At 44.9% G+C, this 19,599-nt stretch overlaps 1 protein-coding gene across 2 annotated transcripts in view; it reads left to right on the top strand.

Annotated features, from left to right (window-relative positions):
- INO80 (INO80 complex ATPase subunit) overlaps positions 1 to 15,408 on the top strand; it is a 148,684-nt gene extending 133,276 nt beyond the window's left edge. Inside the window, exons 26-32 of one of the 2 annotated variants that reach the window (XM_075927123.2) lie at positions 2,544 to 2,702; positions 5,007 to 5,109; positions 5,689 to 5,777; positions 6,568 to 6,723; positions 8,504 to 8,663; positions 11,225 to 11,440; positions 12,210 to 15,408. In XM_075927123.2, coding sequence (XP_075783238.1) covers positions 2,544 to 2,702; positions 5,007 to 5,109; positions 5,689 to 5,777; positions 6,568 to 6,723; positions 8,504 to 8,663; positions 11,225 to 11,440; positions 12,210 to 12,427 — 1,101 coding nt within the window. In that variant the 3' untranslated portion in view covers positions 12,428 to 15,408. The remainder of the gene's footprint in view (positions 1 to 2,543; positions 2,703 to 5,006; positions 5,110 to 5,688; positions 5,778 to 6,567; positions 6,724 to 8,503; positions 8,664 to 11,224; positions 11,441 to 12,209) is intronic. The other variant, XM_075927122.2, reaches the window with a different exon arrangement.
- The last annotated feature ends 4,191 nt before the right edge of the window (positions 15,409 to 19,599 follow it).

The following is a 19,599-nucleotide window of genomic DNA, read 5'->3' as shown; positions in this document are numbered from 1 at the left end:
TACCTCTGGACAGTTTAAATTTAAACTTCAGCAGTAAAGGAATATGGTAACCCACCTCAGCAAAATTATTACAGCACTGTCTGTTTTGAAAGCATTTTGAAGTCAGAATGAGCAGAGCAGCCACTAAGCCGTCTTCTATTTGTGTACCACACTGAAGTACTTGTTGAATCTGTCAGTAGATGAGTACAATTCTGGTAATACAATTTAAGAGTAATGGGTCAGCTTTCCATTTTGTGTCTGTAGCTGTCTATGAACTGCTACTGGATCACTTTAATACCAATTTTAAAGTCCTAAAATGTGTTGAGTTTCAGTGGCCTTGTTTTTCTGAGATGATAAAAATGAATTCAGTAAGTGCACACTGCTTAAAAGAAAACTAGAAAAGAAGAGCCATAATGTTGGCGTTCGAGAGGGCATATAGAGTGAGTATCTTCTAAAAGGTGCATGATAAATCAAAGAAATGGAATTCTTTCTGGGGATTTTCCCCACCAAGTATATCTAAAAAAAGCCACTAGAACTGAGAATCTTGCCAAAATACAGCACCAGCTGAGATTAACAGGATAAAAAAGTGTGCAATAAGTAAACAAAAATACAACAATATACAATAAAGAAAAAGTAAGCATAGCAGTCACATTAATTAACATAGGGAGCACATTTAGGGTACATCTACCCAGCAGAGCAAAAATTGAATTATGTTACGTCAATTGCATAGCTTAAGTTGAAATAGCTAAATTCGGCTATTGGCAGAGTCTACACCGCAGGAAGTAAAAGGAAGAGCACTCCTCCTTTGACTCCCCTTGCTCCTTGTGATATGAGAGTTACAGGAGTTGGAGTAAGAAGTCCTCCAGCCCAACATTATTTCAAAATAATGGCTTGCTGTGTAGATGCGCTCTTTGTCATTTCAGAATAACGTCAGTTATTCCGAAATAACGCTGCTGTGTAGACATAGCCCAAGATCCTTCTTCGCAACAGTTGGGACTTGGCTGGCTATATGACATTTTTTGAATAAAATACATTAAAAACTTATTTTGATGTTTATCTTTTACTTATTCTTTCAGTCTATGAACAGACATTATACAATTTAAGTATAAGTATCTGAGACAAACTGTAATAAATAATGCGTGGAATTAAAACCTATTAAATTAACAGCATTACATTTAAAACAGATATAAGGAACTATATTTTTATAATATAACTAGGAGGCTGCAACCCCTGCTCGCTACTCTTGTCAACACCCTTCCCTTCTCCTGCACTAGGGAGCAGGGAGGCCACACAGTTCCCGCCACAAAGCACTGGGGAAGAGGAAGGTTGCGTGGCTCCGGCCACCCACACCAAAGAGTGGGGAAATGACATGGCTCCACCCCCCAGACCACCAAAGGTGTGGGAGGCCACATGGCTCTTCCTCCCCCCCCCCCCCCCCAGAGCACCAGGGAGGGAGGAGGCTGCGGGGCTCTCTCCCCCGAGCACTGGAGGGGGAGGGGGCAACCATGCAGCTTCCGCCCCCTGTATTGGGGAGAGGGGAGGCCACGCAGCTCCCTCCCCTTCCCAGCACCAGGTGAGGGAGGTTATGGGGCTCTCTTCCCCTTTGTCATCGTCGTCCCCCCAGCACCAGGGAAGGGGAAGGTCATGTGGCTCCACTCCTTCGTCTCCCCTCCTCCCCCAGCCTCTGGGGAGGGCTTATTCCTGGCTCAACCTAGGGGTGTGGGAAGGGGAGAGGCTCGCGACTTCTACCCCCCTTTCCCTGGAGCACTGGGGAGGGGAGTGGCTGCGTGGCTTCCGGGGCCACGTGGCTCCTGGCTTCCACCCCCCTCCCCAGAGCACTGGGGAAGGTGGGAGAGGAAAGGCTGCATGGTTACTGGGCTGGGCGGCTCACAGCTCCCCAGACCCCACACGGCAGCCAAGCACTGGGGAAAGGAGAGGGAGAGAAGGAGGCAGGTGACACACTGCGTGATCCAGCAGGAAACCCTTTTTTTATATAGAGAGAGATTAACAATGGAATTTGCTGCTACAAGATACTCAGTTTCCAAAAAAAGGTGACGCTTAAAAATATAAGAATATAATTATAAATTACTAAGTGTAAGAACTTCAAAGGTGTCTTAGCCTAATGTTTCAGAACATTAGATCACCACCAGCTAAGCTCAGGAAAACATTTCTCTTTACACCTACCCGTAGTATGATATTACACAATTATGTCGGTGAATTGCAGGGGAGAGTGTCTTCTGTTGAAGCATCTGTTGTTTACATTTGAGACAGGATATTGGACCATAAGAATTGTTGATCTGTTCAGTATCTGTACCAATGCTTGTAATCTTTTTAGTTTGTGTATGCTTAGATTTGACAGCAAGTTAGACTGTGGCCCTTGGTTTCAGAAAAGCAGTAGGCTTCTGAACTTAAAATCTCAGTACACTTTGGTCTGCAGTTGACAAGTATAACAGAATAAAGTTTTCCCAGTGCCTATTGTTGTCTTTTTTTCAATACATACATTTAAATGTGTAGTGTTCTGGTCATTTTAACTTTCTCTGTGCTTCTCTGATGTTCCTGTGCAGGTAATTTTCTATGACAGTGACTGGAACCCAACAGTGGACCAGCAGGCTATGGACCGGGCACACAGACTGGGTCAGACGAAACAGGTCACTGTGTACCGGTTGATTTGTAAAGGCACCATTGAAGAACGCATCTTGCAGAGGGCTAAAGAGAAGAGTGAGGTAGGAATGAAGAAGTCATATGGAACTAAAGAGTGAGGTAGAGTGGGTAGCAGAGAGCTCAACTGCAGAATTGCTCTGAGAAGTAGAATAGGCTCTTTAGTGATACAGAAAGAGACCCAAATGGGTATTTCATGCTAAAGAGAAAAAATAGTACTTATATTATATGGTAATGTAGACAGAGCCCAGGTGTTTTTACCACTGTATCATGAAAACCAGTTCTTGCTGAAAATGTCTGAGCCCGGTGGTTTATTTGTTTTGTTTTGTTTTTTAAAGCTGAAGCTTATGCTAACATATAGGTCCCAGTTTTTCTGGGCTAAATGAAACCTTCATGGCATACCCTTCACTAAATTGTATAAAACAAATCCAGTCTGACTACAGTTTCAGCTGTGTGGTCTTGTCTTATTGAATACGTGTAGAATTTTTTCAGAAAGTTTTGAAGAAAACCAGAAAAAGGTGTATTTGAGATACAGAGGTTCCCCAAAGTGTTCGACATCTTGCAAAATCAAGCAGTAAATGCTTAAAAACCTTACACCTCACAACATCTTCAAGGAGTAAATCTATACTTGCACAATTCACCATTTTAGTGGTTGCAGTAATGAAAGTTATATTGCCGACCAGGCTCAGGAATTTTATCATCTTTCCTCTGGGTTAGACCTTGACTACAATAGAGCCTTTGATCAACTCTGCTTTGGTTCATTGTATTGCAGCAATTGATTCCCAGCATCCACATTACCCAGTGCATGCAGATTAGTGCTGTCTAATATTAAGTGGGTCAGGAGGTGGCTGTCATATTTGACAGTTGACAAAATGCCCCTGATTTACACGATAGCATCCACAATTATTATCATCAGTGATGATTGTGCATCTGAATTCACCCAGCAAGGTTAATGGGATTTGGTCATGTCCACACCTTGAATCATTGTCAGATCTAGGGATTAGAACCCAGGCCTCCCAAAACCTAAACACACAACCTCCCTTGTAAGTCACTTGAAAAGCAGGGAGACTAATACTTACCCTACCTTACAGGGAGGCTGGGGATTATTAATTAATATTAGTGCAACATTATATTAATTATGTTAGAATAACAGGGCTGGAAGTGATGTCAAGAGGTCATCTAGTGACTGTCCACTCCCTTCCTGATGCAGGAGCAGTTATACATACACCATCCCTGAGAAGTGTTAGTCTGGCTTGTTCTTAAAAACCTCCAGTGTCAGAGATTCCACAACCTCCATCAGTAAACAGTTAACCATCCTTATACCTAACCTACCTAAAGCTCCCTTGTTGCAGATTAAGTTGTTTATTTCTTGTCTGACTTTCAGTGGACATGAAAAACGACTGATCCATCATCCTCTTTATAACAACCTTTTACATATTTGAAGATTGTCCTCCCATAGCTTTTCTTCTATGGAGTCAACATTAATAGTTTTCAAACTTTGCTCAGAAGCCATGTTTTCTAAATCTTGTACTGCTGCTGCTCTTTAGACCCTCCTCAGCTTGTCCACGTCCTCCTTAAAGTGTGGCACCCAAAACGGGACATAATATGCCAGGAAAAGCTTTTCTAGGACTTAGAGCAGAACGATTACCTCCCATGTGTTATGTAGGACATTTCTGTTAATAGCATCACAATGTTGGGTTTTTTTTAAAATTTGTGTGCTACTCTAACCCCCATATCTTTTTCTGCAGTACTAATGTCTAGTAACTGTAGTCATTCCTCATTTTCTATTTCTGCATATGATTTTTCCTCCTTAAGTGTAGTACTGTGCACTTGTCTTTATTAAATTTCATCTTGTTAACTTCAGACCAGGTCTCCAAATTACTTTGAATTCTAATTCTGTATTCCAAAGTGCTTGCACCTCCTCACAGCTTCGTGTTAACTGCAGATTTTATGAAAGCATAGTCTCAGTTCCATTTTCCAATTCATTAATGAAAATGTAGAATAGGATTGAGCCCAGGACAGACCCCTGCAGAACTCAACTAGATACATCCACCCTGTTGGTCAGTGAACCATTGATAACTCTCTTAGCGCAATATCTCTCTGAATTGTTATTCATAATTTACCGAGTGCTGCTTTAGAGAAACAGAGGGCAGCACTGCATAGGAAAAATAAACATTCTTCATTCTAAATCTGTTCAATATGTTTTAATTACTGTATTGAAGTTTTGCTGCTAGGTTTATGAGGATAGACTAGTCACAGCTTTTTTTCCAGACTTTCGCCCTCTTAACTAGAACCTTTTCTTGGTTGGTATTTAGTAAAGAGAAAATAAAATAGTTCATGGTTTCTGTTTATATTTTCTTTACTTTTAGATCCAACGAATGGTGATTTCAGGTGGCAATTTCAAACCAGACACCTTGAAACCCAAAGAAGTGGTCAGCCTTCTGCTGGATGATGAGGAACTTGAGAAGAAATGTATGTACAATGCATGTTGCTGCATTCTCCCTCTGTCCTGTGCTTCTGATTTAGAGATCTTTCCTCTCAATCCCTACGAACATATCCACTGTAGATAACGCCTTCTGTTTCCTGGCTTTTTTTGTATCACTAGTTATCTTTAATACAGGCTGGTTTCATATCACTGTTGAGTGAAATGGCTATGAGATATGCGATTGTATAAATTTTTTAATGTTTAGGATCATCACATTATTCATGGATGAAAAAATGTTGGCAGAGTTATAAAGGTCATTCCAAATAAATGCTAATAAGAACTTTATATTTCAGCGCATTTTTAGATGTACAATATAGATGCACATTTTGATACGACTCGAGAGAAGAATTTCCTGATAAGGCTTTTTACTTTTCTGATTCCAGGGAGTTTGAATCTAGCTTTGCTCTTTAGGGACTTTCAGAGTGTTGGTGTAATGTTGCTGGGTTTTATCCAGGGCTTTTTCTAGAACCAGTCTTTTGTGAGATAAATATTTATGGAAGGATAGGAAATAGCTTTGAGAAACTGTGATTCTTATATTTGCATTTGCTACCTTTGTTTCCTGACAGTGCGTCAGCGTCAAGAGGAGAAGCGGCAACAGGAGGAGACAAATCGTGTGAAAGAGCGTAAACGGAAGAGGGAAAAGTATGCTGAAAAGGTACTTTGATTGTGGTGGGGAAGAGTCTGAGAGGCTTGAAGCAGCAGTTCTGACAGTATTACATAGTAAGGATCAAGTTTTTAATACAAAGATGGTCTTATGGGGCATCCTAGTCGTCCATTCCTATTATGAATCAGACCTGTGGTAACTACAATAATTGCTTACATAGAAAATTAATATAGGGAAGAGCTGTGCATCTATACAGCTCTCTCAGCCATCAGTGGTCCACAGAGCAATTTGGAGCCCTCTTGTTTAAAGAACTAAATGGCATATTTTTGTTTTCATACTTCATAAGCCCGAAGTTCTCATCAGTTTTTTATTCTGAGTGTAAAAATGGAACATAAATTCAAGATCCAATTTCAGTAAAATATCAGTATCTAAATGGCTCAATGAGAGGTGTGACAGAGGTGTAAAATCAGAATTTCGTTTTCTGGCTAACAAATTTGCATAGTCTAAATTTAAAATAATGGAATTTGAATAATCAGATTAAAAGAAAGCATTTCATGCTCACTTTAAAAAAAAATTTGAAATCAAAATCCTCTAACTCTTCAGTAGCAGAAATGCTGATACCTCTTTCTACCCATTTAAAAACACTTACTTGATCTAATGTTGGAGCTCCTGTTTCCATGTTCTCCCAAAAAAACAAAATACCTTAATGGTAAGTGTTATACGGTGTCTTTATCTTGTTATACTGCATTGGATGAATGGCTTCCCAGGTTACATGTTCCATTTCTTCTTCCTTAATATGTTTTCAGTCCCTGTTTTACTGGTTTGTTTTGCTTATCTGCAGAAGAAAAAGGAAGATGAATTGGATGGCAAGAGAAGGAAAGAAGGCGTGAATCTGGTGATTCCATTTGTTCCCTCTGCTGATAATTCCAACCTCTCTGCTGATGGGGATGATTCGTTCATTAGTGTAGACTCTGCCATGCCCAGTCCCTTCAGCGAGGTAAGACTATTTTTAAACTGTCTCCCATGGTACCTTAATATCATGGTCTTTAGGATTCTTGCTTTCTGCTCGCTAGCAGTGGAAATCCTTTTACTATTAGGGTACGTCTAGACTACAGGGTTTTGTCGACAGATACTGTCGACAAAGCTTCTGTCGACAAAGAGCGTCTAGACTACATTCAGTTCTGTCGACAAAGCAAGCTGCTTTGTTGACATAACAGTGTGGACGCAAAGGACAGTTTAGATGCAATAATGCCTTCTATTGACAGAACTCTGTCGACAAAAGGCATTATTCCTCGTAAAATGAGGTTTACCAGCGTCGACAAAACTGCTGAGTTCTGTCGACGTTATGTCGACAGAACTCAGCGGTAGTGTAGACGCAGGTTTAGTTTTGTTGACAAAAGTCCACTTTTGTCGACAAAACCCTGTAGTCTAGACACACCCTTAGGGAACCTGAGATGTGTTAACCTACTATTGACCCATAGAGCTCAAACCAGTCTTTCTAAAATGTAGAAGCTAAAATAATCTTCCCTTCTGCTGCTCTGATGATCTCATCAAACCTCATCACTGTCTCTCTCACTGACTTCCTGTCTCTTTCTGTATCAAGTCTTTCTTCTTAACCTTCACACTCTGCATAGCTCCACTCCTGCCTGCATTCCAGCTTGTTTCCTTCTTTCTCTTTCCTTGATGTTATCTTCACATTTGTGACTTTTTTTTAATCTCCACTTCCCATGCCTGGAACAGTCTCTTTTATTGTGAACCAAGCAACCTCCCTCTCTTCCTTCAAAAACCTCCTAAAAGCTCAGTTTCTTTGTGTAATCATCCCTCCCAACTCTCTCCTGTAGCTCTTCCTTCTCCCTCATGTGTTTCTGGTCCTCAATTCTTATGTTCTCTCATTTAAACAGACCTATTTCATACCACAGATCTTGTCTTTCTTCATGTTTTAAAGAGTCATGTTCTTCTGTACAGGTTGCACCTCTATAAACCATAACTCTGGTCCACCAACATCCATTGTCCTGCTGGAGCCCAGCATGCTACCCAGTTGGGCTGGGGGAAAGGGGACAGGTGCCAGTGTGCAGCTCAACTAGGCTGCATGGCGAGCCTGGCACCGGTGGGGTGGCAGGGCAGAGGGTGGGGCCAGCAGCAGGAGTGCCAGAAATAACCTCCCCTGGTCCAGAAAAATCCCTCATCCAGGATTTAGTACTACAGGTTGTATCACCTGGGTCTGACACCCTCGCCCTGTCAGTTTGCAAGGGTGTTGGACCCAGGAGATACAACCTGTAGTACTAAATACATATTATTTCTATGCCAGGTTGAGTTAAGATCCTTCACTCATTAGTAAAGGTTTTGATTAGCAGTAGTGGCAGCACAGAGAACAGGATTCTCAACTTTTCTCCTCCAGAAATGGGTGCTCTCTTGAGGGTAATCTGCATGGGAATCAACCAGGTTGAATGAAGAGGAAATAAGGGTTCTCTTTGAATCTCTGCCAAATCTCTGAATCTCTTGTTTTTAAAAGCATCATATATTTTAGTCCAGATTTGAAAACTAAACACAAGCTGGAGAGAGAATTTAATTTTGCATTGTAAGTAGATGACATGGTATGGTGAGCCAGGCTATATATCATGTTTGCTGTCGTCGTGTATTGAGAGCAAGCCTGGGCTAGCTGCCATTTAATTGCCTATGAGTAAAATGTCCTTTAATCTAGTCCTTTCCTGAAGTTCTTAATATGCTTTGATTCTTGCTGTAAACAAGCTGGTGAGTTTTGTCTCTGTGCTGCCTAGATCTCCATCAGCAGTGAATTGCATATGGGGTCTATTCCTCCTGATGAAAGTAGCAGTGACATGCTGGTGATTGTGGATGACCCAGCCTCTTCAGCACCACAGTCGAGGGCCACAAACTCTCCTGCTTCTGTCACTGGTTCAGTCTCAGATACCATGAATGGTCAGTACTTTTCACTTAACTGAATACTTATGAGTAGTCAAGTCTGGACTTTATATCTCCATGGTCTATCTCAGTGGTTCCCAACCTGTGATCTGTGGACCCGTGGGAATCTACGGCTGTGCTGTAGGGGGTCCGTGCAGAGACTCTCTCAGCCAATATGTCCTGCAACCTGCATTGCTTACTGTGGCTCGGGGAGCAGCGCAGACTGAGGGACTTGCTGGTTGCCGGCACGGAGCCTCTCAGCAAGCCCCTCAGCCTACACTGCTTCCTGAGCCGCGGGAAGCAACGCTGGTTGAAGGACATCCTGGCTGCTGGCACGGAGCCTCTCAGCCCGCACTGCTTCCTAGAGTTGTGAAGGAATAGTTGACTCGTTTGCTTATCGGATAGTCAACAGGCTAGTCGTCTAGTTGCTTCCCCCCGTCCCTTTGCTGCTTTTGTCAGAAAGAGGCAGCAAGGCGGGGAGAAGAGGAGGGGGTGCTTGAAAGCAGCAGTGCCGCATGGAGCCCAGGCTCAGTGGGGGCACAGCTGACCCTTGGCTCCATTTGGCACTGCCGCTTTGAAATGCCGGGTGCAGCCCGGGATCCCTAACTGGCCTTGGGCTGCATGTGACGTTTCAAAGTGGCAGTGCTGCATAGAGCCCGGGGTCAGCTGAGGACTCCCCGGCTGACCCCATGCTCCACGTGGCACTGCCGCTTTGAAATGCTGTGCAGAGCACAGGGCCAGCAGGGGACCGCTTGAGTCCCCCGCTGGTCCGTGCTCCCCACAGTGCTTTTGCCTTTGAAGTGTAGCAACAGCCTTGAAGCTGTTGCTACACTTCAAAGGTGGAGGCACCCTTATCGACTAATTTTTTTCAGCTTTGGCAACTACAGTAAAACTCCGATGGTCCAGCATCCGATGGTCCGGCACTCCTGATGATCCAGCACCATCAGGAACCCGGACGTGCTCCGGGCAGCTGGACCATTGGAGCTGCTTTGCCCCCAGCTTCCCCGATTCAGCCGCTGCTAAAACTGACCAGCGGCTGAATAGGGGGAAGCCGGGGGCAGAGCAGCTGGAGTGCCGCCGGGTAGGTCCTGTAGCGCTGCCCCTCGGGGCTGCGGGACCAACCTGGCAGCACCCCAGCTGTCCCCGATTCAGCTGCTGCTGTGATACTGATCAGCGGCTGACTCCAGGAAGACCGAGGCAGAGCTGCTCTGCCCTGGCTTCCTGAAATCAGCCCCTGATCAGTTTCAGCAGTAGCTGACTTGGGTACGCCTGGGACAGAGCAGCTGGGGCGCTGCCAGGTTGGTCCCTGCAGCACCGCACCTCTGCACTGTGGGACCAACCCGGCAGCCCCCCAGCTGCTCGGCCCCAGATGTCCTGATTCAGCCGCTGCTGAAACTGACCAGCGGCTGACTCCAGGAAGCCCGGGGCAGAGCAGCTCTGTCTCGGGCTTCCTGGAGTCGGCCGCTGATCAGTATCAGCAGCGGCTGACTTGGGGACACCTGGGGCAGAACAGCTGGGGGGCTGCCAGGTTGGTCCAGTAGTGCCGAGGAGCGGCGCTGCGGGACCAACCCAGCAGCACCTCAGCTGCTCTGCCCCAGGCATCCCCAAGAGCAGCTGGGGTGCTGCCGGGTTGGTCTCGCCGTGCCGAGGGTCGGCGCTACCGGACCAACCCAGCAGCACTCCAGCTGCTCTGCTGCAGGCGTCCTCGATTCAGCCGCTGCTGAAACTGACCAGCAGCAGCTGAATCAGGGACGCCTGGGGCAGAGACAGACTATCGGAAGGGGGGGCTATGAGGGGTCTGGGGTGGCATCCCCACCCCAGACCCCTCATAGCCCCCCCCTTCTGATAGTCCAGCATATCTGATAATCCAGCACCCCCTGGATCCTAAAGGTGCTGAATTATCGGAAGTTTACTGTAGTATCATCTACCGATGTACTCAGTCACCCATCATACTTTACCATTCCCAGGATATTTAATTCAATTTGCTCCTGTGTTGCATAGGCCCATTCCCCTTTTTGTGGGGGGGGGGGGGGGGGTGCGCGCGTGCGCGCAAAACTCACTGCTATTATTAGCTGTGTAAAGAAGCAGAATCCTCTAGAGGACCATTCAGTTACATGTCTAAGCTTTTCCCTGAACTCACTTTGGAGCCTGGGGACAAGTTCTGTATTGCCTACCTTTCTATTGCATGATTGAGTGAACTGTAATTGCATGACATCAGCTACCATAATTCTAGATTCCAAAATAATTATAGCTCTAGTTTTTGATGGGTTTCTGGCTCTTCCATTTGCTATCTTTCTCCTAATAAGAGTTTTCTCATCCTGAGAGATTAAAGGAGAGTTCTCCCCTGGATTTGGGAACAAGGCTCACAGTTATGACAGCCACTTGGAGTTAGTGAGGTGTGACTAATGAGAGGAAATGAAAGAAAAAATACTTGTTTATTTTTGTTTTCTTGGGAATTGATGGTATAGTTACTTGCGGGCTGATATAGATGTCAGGTATGTGTGAATTTGTATTTAGCTCATGAGTCACCCTGTGTATTACAACAGCTAATATTTTTATCTCCTCCTTTCTTGCTGAAGGAATTTCTGTCCAAGATACACCTGTCACAGGGAGAGGTAATTCAAGTAGAAGCCGAGGTCGCCCGAAAGGTTCAGGCAGTGGATCAAAAAGCACAGGAAAAGGCCGAAGCCGGAAGTCAACAGCAGGAAGTGCAGCTGCAATGGCAGGGGCCAAAGCAGGGGCGGCAGCGGCTTCTGCAGCCGCATATGCAGCATATGGGTACAATGTGTCTAAAGGTAAGGGAGACTGCGACATAGAGCAATCTAAACTATACAGCTGTTAAGATGGTCTGTCAAGGAATAGGAATGTGTAAAGTTTCACTAGAGTCTTGTGTTCTTTCTCATTGTCATTCAGGCATATAGGTCTACCAAGTGGCATGTAATATGATGCCATAACATTGTGATGTACAGTCCCACCACAGTACAGGGGATGTAAGAAATTGGGAGCATTACCTCTGACTGCTGTCTAGGTTTTATGCTCTTATGTATTATAGATAGAAACCTTACTTGCACTTGGATGACATAGCACTTTGTGCATTTCTTCATTCACACATTCTTTCTCTCTGAGGAGACGGGATTTTCTTCAGTTAGACTGGGCAGTGCTGCTTACCGCTGACACGAGACTGTTGCTGTTCTTTGAAGCGGTCATGTGGAAGCCCTGTAGCTATAACTGTAGAGCCAGAACTTCAGCTGTTTAAATTGATATGGTCCCACTGAAGTTAGTTGGTGCAACAGTGAGTCACACCTGGTGGAGTGCTGCATACCAGATAGGCCGGGGCTCCCTCTTAGACCTCTTTCCCTTCCATTCATCAACAGGCTCAGACAACTCATAAGCACAGAGTGGTCAGTGAAAGCAAGTTGGATTAAAGAGTACAAATTAAGGGTTTCTTAATATATGCATATAGCGTCAGCACAAGTCATAAAAGTTAAATTTTGTGTGTTGCTGACAAACCAGTGTGTGAATGGTTTGTTCATGTGGAATATTTTTTCCCCCTCCTGTTGCTAGGTATGTCTGCAAACAGCCCTCTCCAGACATCGATTATTCGGCCTGCGGGACTTGCAGACTTTGGACCTTCAAGCGCCTCTTCTCCTTTGAGTTCCCCCTTGAGCAAAGGCAGCAGTGTTTCTGGGACCTCAAAAAGCTTAAATGTAACTAGCACTATGATGCCAGAAACCCCAGTTCGGAAACAAAGCAAAGGAGCCCACACCTCAGGGGGGCGGTAGTATATCTCAGCCCTGGAGCTTACCTTAACCGTATTGGCTTTCAGAGTAGCCCACCCTGCCTGCAGAAGACATGCAGATAAATGCCTGTTGCCATCCTACACGTGTGTGAAAAGAAAATCACAGCACAATGGGGATGGAAGGTTTATGTGAGCACTTTGATTGTGTATCCAAAAAAATTACTTTTGCAGATTCTGTGAGGAGTATAGCTAGGGAGTGGGATTAACTGAGAATGTTTCAGATAAGTTTTTCAGTTAAGATTTACTGGCACATCCTACAAACATGCTGTGAGAGAAGTCCTGCAGCTCTGTGTTTGTGGGCTCACCAGTGTACTGTCCTTCCTCTTCTTTCAGCTTCAGATGGAGTTCAGCTCTGTCCTCATTCTAAGAAATTAGTACCTGAATTTGTACAATAGTCTATGAATTCAGAAAAACCCATGGCACCTGACAGTGCATTTGAGGGTGTGCCCATCCAGGGAAACTGTGTGTCGAATAGTCAGGTTTCTCCTGTGTGAATCAGTGATGAATCTACAGATTCTATAAAGAATTATCTAAAGACCTTTCAAGGCCCCGGGAAAGAAATTGCACAGTTTCCAAAGTCTGGACTTTTGTCAACACTTTGCTTTTGAATCTGTTGTAAACATCTGGCAGTAGCTGGAACCACAGCTGGACAGAGTACCCCATTGCAGTGTTGCTAAGCCTGCTCATGGAAAGAAAGAAGCTGCAAGTAACTGGTTTACATTTCAAAGCCCACATCTGTTAGCATTTGCTGTCTTGGACTTAAGAACATCTCTCATTCTGAGCTATGCTGTGCTCTTAAGGAACCCTCAGGCTCTGCTTGTGTATGTTTCAAGAAGAGGGAATGATGATGTGTCAGGGGAAGAAATTCATTGCTATTCCTCATTGTGCAATAGCAGAACTTGCTCATGTTGCCTTTGGGTACTGCAGCTTGCCATGCCACAAGGGGCGCAATCAGCAACTTTACTGAAACAAGGAGTGTGCTATTGGCCCTTCCAGTCAACCCCTGGGAAAAATGAAGTCCCCAGTTCCAAGCACCTACACAGTTTGTTCTTCCAGCATGTGTTTCCCATTTGTCAGTGACTGTCACACACAGCAGGTTGGCGGAGTTCATTACAATGTGCAGGCACTAGTTGCCAATCCCAATAAGACTTATAGAAGCCATTCAAGATAGCAGAAGTGCTGTCATGGTCACTCTTTGTCCTCATTCACTCAGATTTCTCATTCCCCATTCTAAATGCACAAGCCTCTCTATAGCCCCTCACTTGGCTGTATGTGATGTCTGTATTGCACTGAGACATAGGTGGGGGTGGGGGGATGGAGAATAGTTCTCCTGTCCGCACATTGAAATCATATGGCTAAACTACTGGGACACTTTCATCCCTTGAGAAAGAGAGAAGCAAGTTATGAGTTACAGCGCTCTGCTGTGACAGCAGATTTTTTTTTCATCCCCAAGCCCCTTGCCTGGCATCTCACAGTGTGAAGCAATTGCTTCCTGTGCGCTCTGCCTCAAATTTGCACACCTGAAAATAGCGAAACTGAGTTTAGTTAGTTTGATTTTTAAACAGATTTGTAGGGGATAATCGGGGCTGGGGGGAGGTGTTGCTTAAATTAAATCATGAAGACTTCCCCCTTTCCCTCCTATTCAAATGTATATATGATATTTAGAGGGAATCAGAAAAATGCCAAGCCTTTTTTCTCTTTGAATGTGCTGTCTATTTTTATAATTGAACTTGTATATATGTATAAAAAGAGACACATCTTTCTTTTACTAACTGGAGAAGAAAATCTTAAATAAATGCAGTGAGATAATTTTATGTAAATCAAGAGTCTATGTGGTTTGTACTCATGTAGCCATACAAATGGAGTGGGCTGAGGGAGTGAGTTGTGTTTGAGTGCACATCTGTGGGAATCTGTTAGTGTGCATAGGCTTTGGAAGTAGGAGATCTGTGTGTTCCACCCTCTGAGCAGTAGCACACTCTACGTGTTTTCACTGTTAATGTCTAGTTTTTGGCTGTGTGCATTTTATGTAACTAAGCAAGCTATTATCGCAGTGCAAAGAGAACGTGTACAATATGCTACAGGATAGCAGCTGGATTTATTACAAGCATGGTCAGAGATCTTGTGTCTGGAAAAGGGTGCTTTAGTTGAACATAGTTGAGTCCTTTTTCATCACTTAAATCCATATAAAAACAGCGAGGAGTCCTGTGGTACCTTAAAGACTAACAGATTTATTTGGGCATAAATTTTTGTGGACCTACAAAAGCTTATGCCCAAATAAATCTGTTAGTCTTTAGGATGCCACAGGACTCGTCGTTGTTTGTGCAGAGACAGACTGACATGGCTACTCCCTCTGAGACTCAGTCCATAAAGTTACTCATCTCCAATTTTTAAATGGTGTTGTCAAGGGATTCTTTATATGCATTTTTATTTTCATACTGTTGGAAAGCTATGCCAAAGATGGAAATAATTCTGTGGCAACATTTTAAAAAATGGTTATTCTTATGAGCAGAACCATGCATATAGGAGGAGATTGCAACAATTTATTATAATGTAATCTGCAAAGGCTTAAAGAGAGGATATCACATTTGATGTAGTCAAATTATTTTTTTTAAAAATTTTCAGACACCTGTCCTGCTGTCAGGGAAGGTGATGGAAGCCTGATTACTTGGAACATATGAAGTAGACTGGGCAAACTCTAGAAGATGTATAGCAGGGACAAATTATCTATCTCCTTCCCTTCACAGGCAGGGAGATAGGCAGGCAGGAAGATCTACACTCAGTATACTCAATAGACCCATATAGGTATAACTACCTCGCTTAAGGGTGTGAAAAATCCAGACCAATGAGTTACATTGTCATACCATCCAAAGTCCTGGGATAGACAGAACTATGTTAGAGGGAGAGTTTCTCCTGTCAGCACTACTCTCTCTGCTGGAGGTGGATTAACAATGCCAATGAGAAGAGCTCTCCTTACTGCATAGGAGTGTCTTCACTTAAAATGACAAGGAGTCCTGTAGCACCTTATAGACTAACATATGTATTGGAGCATAAGCTTTCGTGGGCAAAGACCCACTTCGTCAGTTGCATCTGACGAAATGGGTCTTTGCCCACGAGAGCTTATGCGCCAATACATCTGTTAGTCTATAAGGTGCTACAGGACTCCTTGTCGCTTTTGCAGATCCTGACTAACATGGCTACCCCTCTAATACTTCACTTGAAATGCTGCATCAGCACAGCTGACCTTAAGTGTGGATCTGCCTCAAGACTCTTCCAATTCATACTTCTGTGAAGGACTGTACTGAAAACTGATTCGTTCTTTGTTACCATTATGTGTAATGTGAGAACATGGGTACCTTTGATGATGTTAAAGAGCAGTACCTTTAAAAGAAACTAAAAGTGGAAGCTGTTTTATTTAGAGTATAGTTGAGATTATCAAGATACAGTGATAGTTTTGAGGTGTCAGGTAGGAAATCTCACCCTCTTTACCCTAGTACTACGTAGAACAATTGTCACTTCTGAAAACAAGGCACTGGACTAAATGACTTTGTCTGAGATGGTAAGACAAATTGTGTGTTGATACAATTTGTGAGGCATTAGGAATTAAATATATGCCCATTGTGCTGTTTGAATGTAGCATTTACCCCTTTATCCATTTACTGCTGTAAAACTATACGTATTAACCAAAGTTAACATTAGTCTTTATTATTTTAAAATATTTATTTAAACCCCATTAGCCAAGCTTTTCTTAGGCCATCTAGATTTAGAGTTTACAGCACCAACTCTTTGCTCTCAATCAGGGATTAAATGCATTAACCTTCTCAGTAGCTATTCAAGGATTAGACCACCTCAGTTATACTGTTCTTCTAAGTATTGAACAAGATATTCTAAAAGGAATGTAATCTGAGAGCTATTTAATTTCTTCACTACATTTATAATACACTGTCCAGGGTTTGTAGCAGTTTGAAACAAGTATCAGAGGGGTAGCCATGTTAGTGTGAATCTGCAAAAGCGACGAGGAGTCATGTGGCACCTTATAGACTAACTGAAGTGTAGGAGCATGAGCTTTCGTGGGCAAAGACCCACTTCGTCAGACATGCATCTGACAAAGTGGGTCTTTGCCCACGAAAGCTTATGCTCCTACACTTCAGTTAGTCTATAAGGTGCCACAGGACTCCTCGTCGAGTTTGAAACAAATATTTTACTTTTAAGTAACTCTAGCCAGGGGATAAAATGGTGTCCTTGGCCTCTGTTTGTCAGAGGCTGGAAAGGGATGGCAGGAGACAAATCGCTTGATCATTGTCTTCGGTCCACCCTCTCTGGGCACCTGGTGCTGGCCACTGTCGGTAGACAGGATACTGGGCTAGATGGACCTTTGGTCTGACCCAGTACGGCCATTCTTATGTTCTTATGTGGAGGTGTCTTATGTGTGTGTGATAACTAAAATGGGACAGTCATGCACAAATTATCAGTTTTATTTAAGTGGGTTGAAAACCCCTGAGCATGTTGCAGGGTTTACTATGTCTACTCAGACAGATACTGTTTGCATGTTAAAGCTCTGTATAACTTAAAGGGACCCCCCGGACAGCCGTTTCTCTGCTTCTGCTGCCTGCTTCCCTACCTCTTTGAGGGACAGCTAAGCTCTTGCAGTGCCCGCTGTGGTTGCCCAGCTCTTTTGGATGCCACAGCTTTTGTCTTTGTGCCATGGAGCCAGAGCTTCCTTGGGGCATGCGATGGCCCCACACGGCCATGCTGCAGTTTCTGCAGCACTTTGTGCCGGCTGCCTTCCTGGCCTTGACCACGCTCAACCCTGAGCTCATTCTTGAGATCCTCTTCCTGGGTGTGGGAGCAACACTCTTGCAACCGCAAACCACAGTGGAGAGGCGTCTCTGGAGGCTGGACACCAGTTCCAACTGGTGGGACCAGCTGGTCATGGAGTGGTGGGACGACCAGCAGTGGCTCCAAAATTTCCACATGCAGAAGGCCACCTTTTTGGAGCTGTGTGCCTGGCTCGCCCCTGCCCTCTGACGAAGCGACACCCACCTGCAGCAGAAGTGAGTCGCAATCACCATATGGAAGCTCGCCACCCCAGACAGTTACCAATCGGTGCCCTTGTGGCTAGCTTGCTTCCAGCCGTGGCACGTGCTGGGAAGGGCATCCCCCTCCCCCCTGAGGCCAGACGTGTGTGTGGCCTCCCCTGAGCCTGGGAGCAGGATCCTGAGCATATTCAGGGGCTGCTTGCTGAGTCCACATGGTGCACACTAATGCTGCAAGTGGTTCCATGTGCACGGACTGCAGCACGATGTCCTGCTTGAGCAGGCCAAGCGATGCTCGCACCCCTCCCCCTCTGCACCTGCCTCCCCTACCTTGTGTGTGTGACAAACTGGGAGCACTCACCTGAAGATCCCTCCCCAGCGTCAGAGGGAGACATCCAGGTTCACGAGAACCGGCTCTAAGGAGAGCGTGATGGTGGCCGTATCATCTGCTACCTCCTCCTCATGCTGTCTCTGGTCCTCTCCGCCGCCGTGACCTCTGGCCAGGTGACGACGGGCGTGTTGAAGCCAGAGTCCACCAAACAGGGTGAGGAAATGGCTTCCCGAACCCCCAGGATTTGGTGAAGTAGGGGCAGTTATAGGGTCCTGCCCCAGAGCATGAGCTGCGCTCTCTCACCCGCATATCCCTGGTGGAGCTCTTTGACCTTACTCTGGACCTGTTCCAAGGTCCAGGATGGATGTCCATGCTCTGCCAGGGATTTGGCCATCCGGCCATAAATGTCCACATTGCAGTGCTTGGAGCGGAGTACCTGGAGTGTCTCCACACCCCACAGCTCAAGGAGGGACAGGATCCCCTCTCTGGACCAGGAGGGTGTATGCCTGTTGGTCCCCCTGGGTGGGTCCTGGGAGCCCTGGTACTGCTCCCTGCAAGGCCCAGAGGAGTCTTGGGGGGCTTGTGGCTCCTCCATGGGTGAGCAGGCCTGTGGCAGGAAGAGCCCTGCGGTTAGGGTACTGCTCCCAGGCCAGCTTCTGCCACAAGGCTTGTCCAGGGTGCCTGCAGCTTTAAGAGGAGCCAAGAGACAGGAACTATAGTGTTGTGATTACTTTGGATGGAGTGGCCACCAGGGCACCTGTGTTATTTCCTGGAGGCCTCTTCTTTTAAAAGAAAACCCTCTTCCCCATCCACACATGCCTTTTTCCAAAAGAGTTCTTTCAGAAAAAGGCTTCTTCCTCGTAGAAAGAGGTTTACCAATGTCGGAAAAACCTCTGTTCTTTCAATTTTCTTTTGAAAGAATGCGACTGCAGTGTGGATGTAATTCAAGTTTTTTCAGAAAAACAGCTGTTTTTCCAAAAAAAAATGTAGTGTAGACATACCCTGAGAGATGGGGATTACATGGAGTGAGAAGGGAAGGGAAGACCTTCAAGCAGAACAGCTATGTATCCTTAAATTCCTGTACAGACAGGCATCTTCCTTGCTCTCCATGATAGATGCTACTCCTCCACAACTCCTGGCTACATTAAAATCCAATTATAACAGCCTTTTTAGTAACATCACTTCACACTACAATGTAAAAGCTTTGTTGTTTTCTTCCATAATGGGGCTACATGGCAAGGATCACTGCATGTACACTGATAACAACCTCCTTTCAAATAGCATGGGGCAACAACAGCAGCAGCAAGTTGGGGATGAGCCATCTTCTGGCTTTGAAGTCATCTGGCATGTACAGTGACTTCCTATCATTGTGATTTCTCTTTACAAGCACTAGCCCTCCCTTCAGTCTCACTCATGAGTGTTATATGACCATTCAAGATCCCTACATTGGCTTCAGGGTTTTTGGATTGACAGGAAGGATACTTCTGCTTTGAACTTAAGAACAGCCATACTGGGTCAGACCAAATGTCCATCTAGCCCAGTACCCTGTCTGCTGACAGTGGCTAATACCAGCTGCCCAGAGGGAATGAACAGAACAAGTAACTATCAAGTGATCCATCCCCTGTCACCCTTTCCCAGCATCCAACAGTGACTAGGGATCCCATTTCTACCCATCCTGGCCCATAGACATTGATGGACCTATCCTGCATATATTTATCTCGTTCTTTTTTGAACCCTTCTAATGTCCTGGTCTTCACTATGTCCTTGGCCAACGTGTTCCATGGATTGACT

The sequence above is a fragment of the Pelodiscus sinensis genome, chromosome 5, assembly GCF_052426305.1.
Source record: "Pelodiscus sinensis isolate ZL-2025 chromosome 5, ASM5242630v1, whole genome shotgun sequence".
Lineage (NCBI taxonomy): Eukaryota > Metazoa > Chordata > Testudines > Trionychidae > Pelodiscus > Pelodiscus sinensis.
The sequence above is the reverse complement of the archived record's forward strand: the minus strand, read 5'-3'. Positions and strand labels throughout refer to the sequence as shown.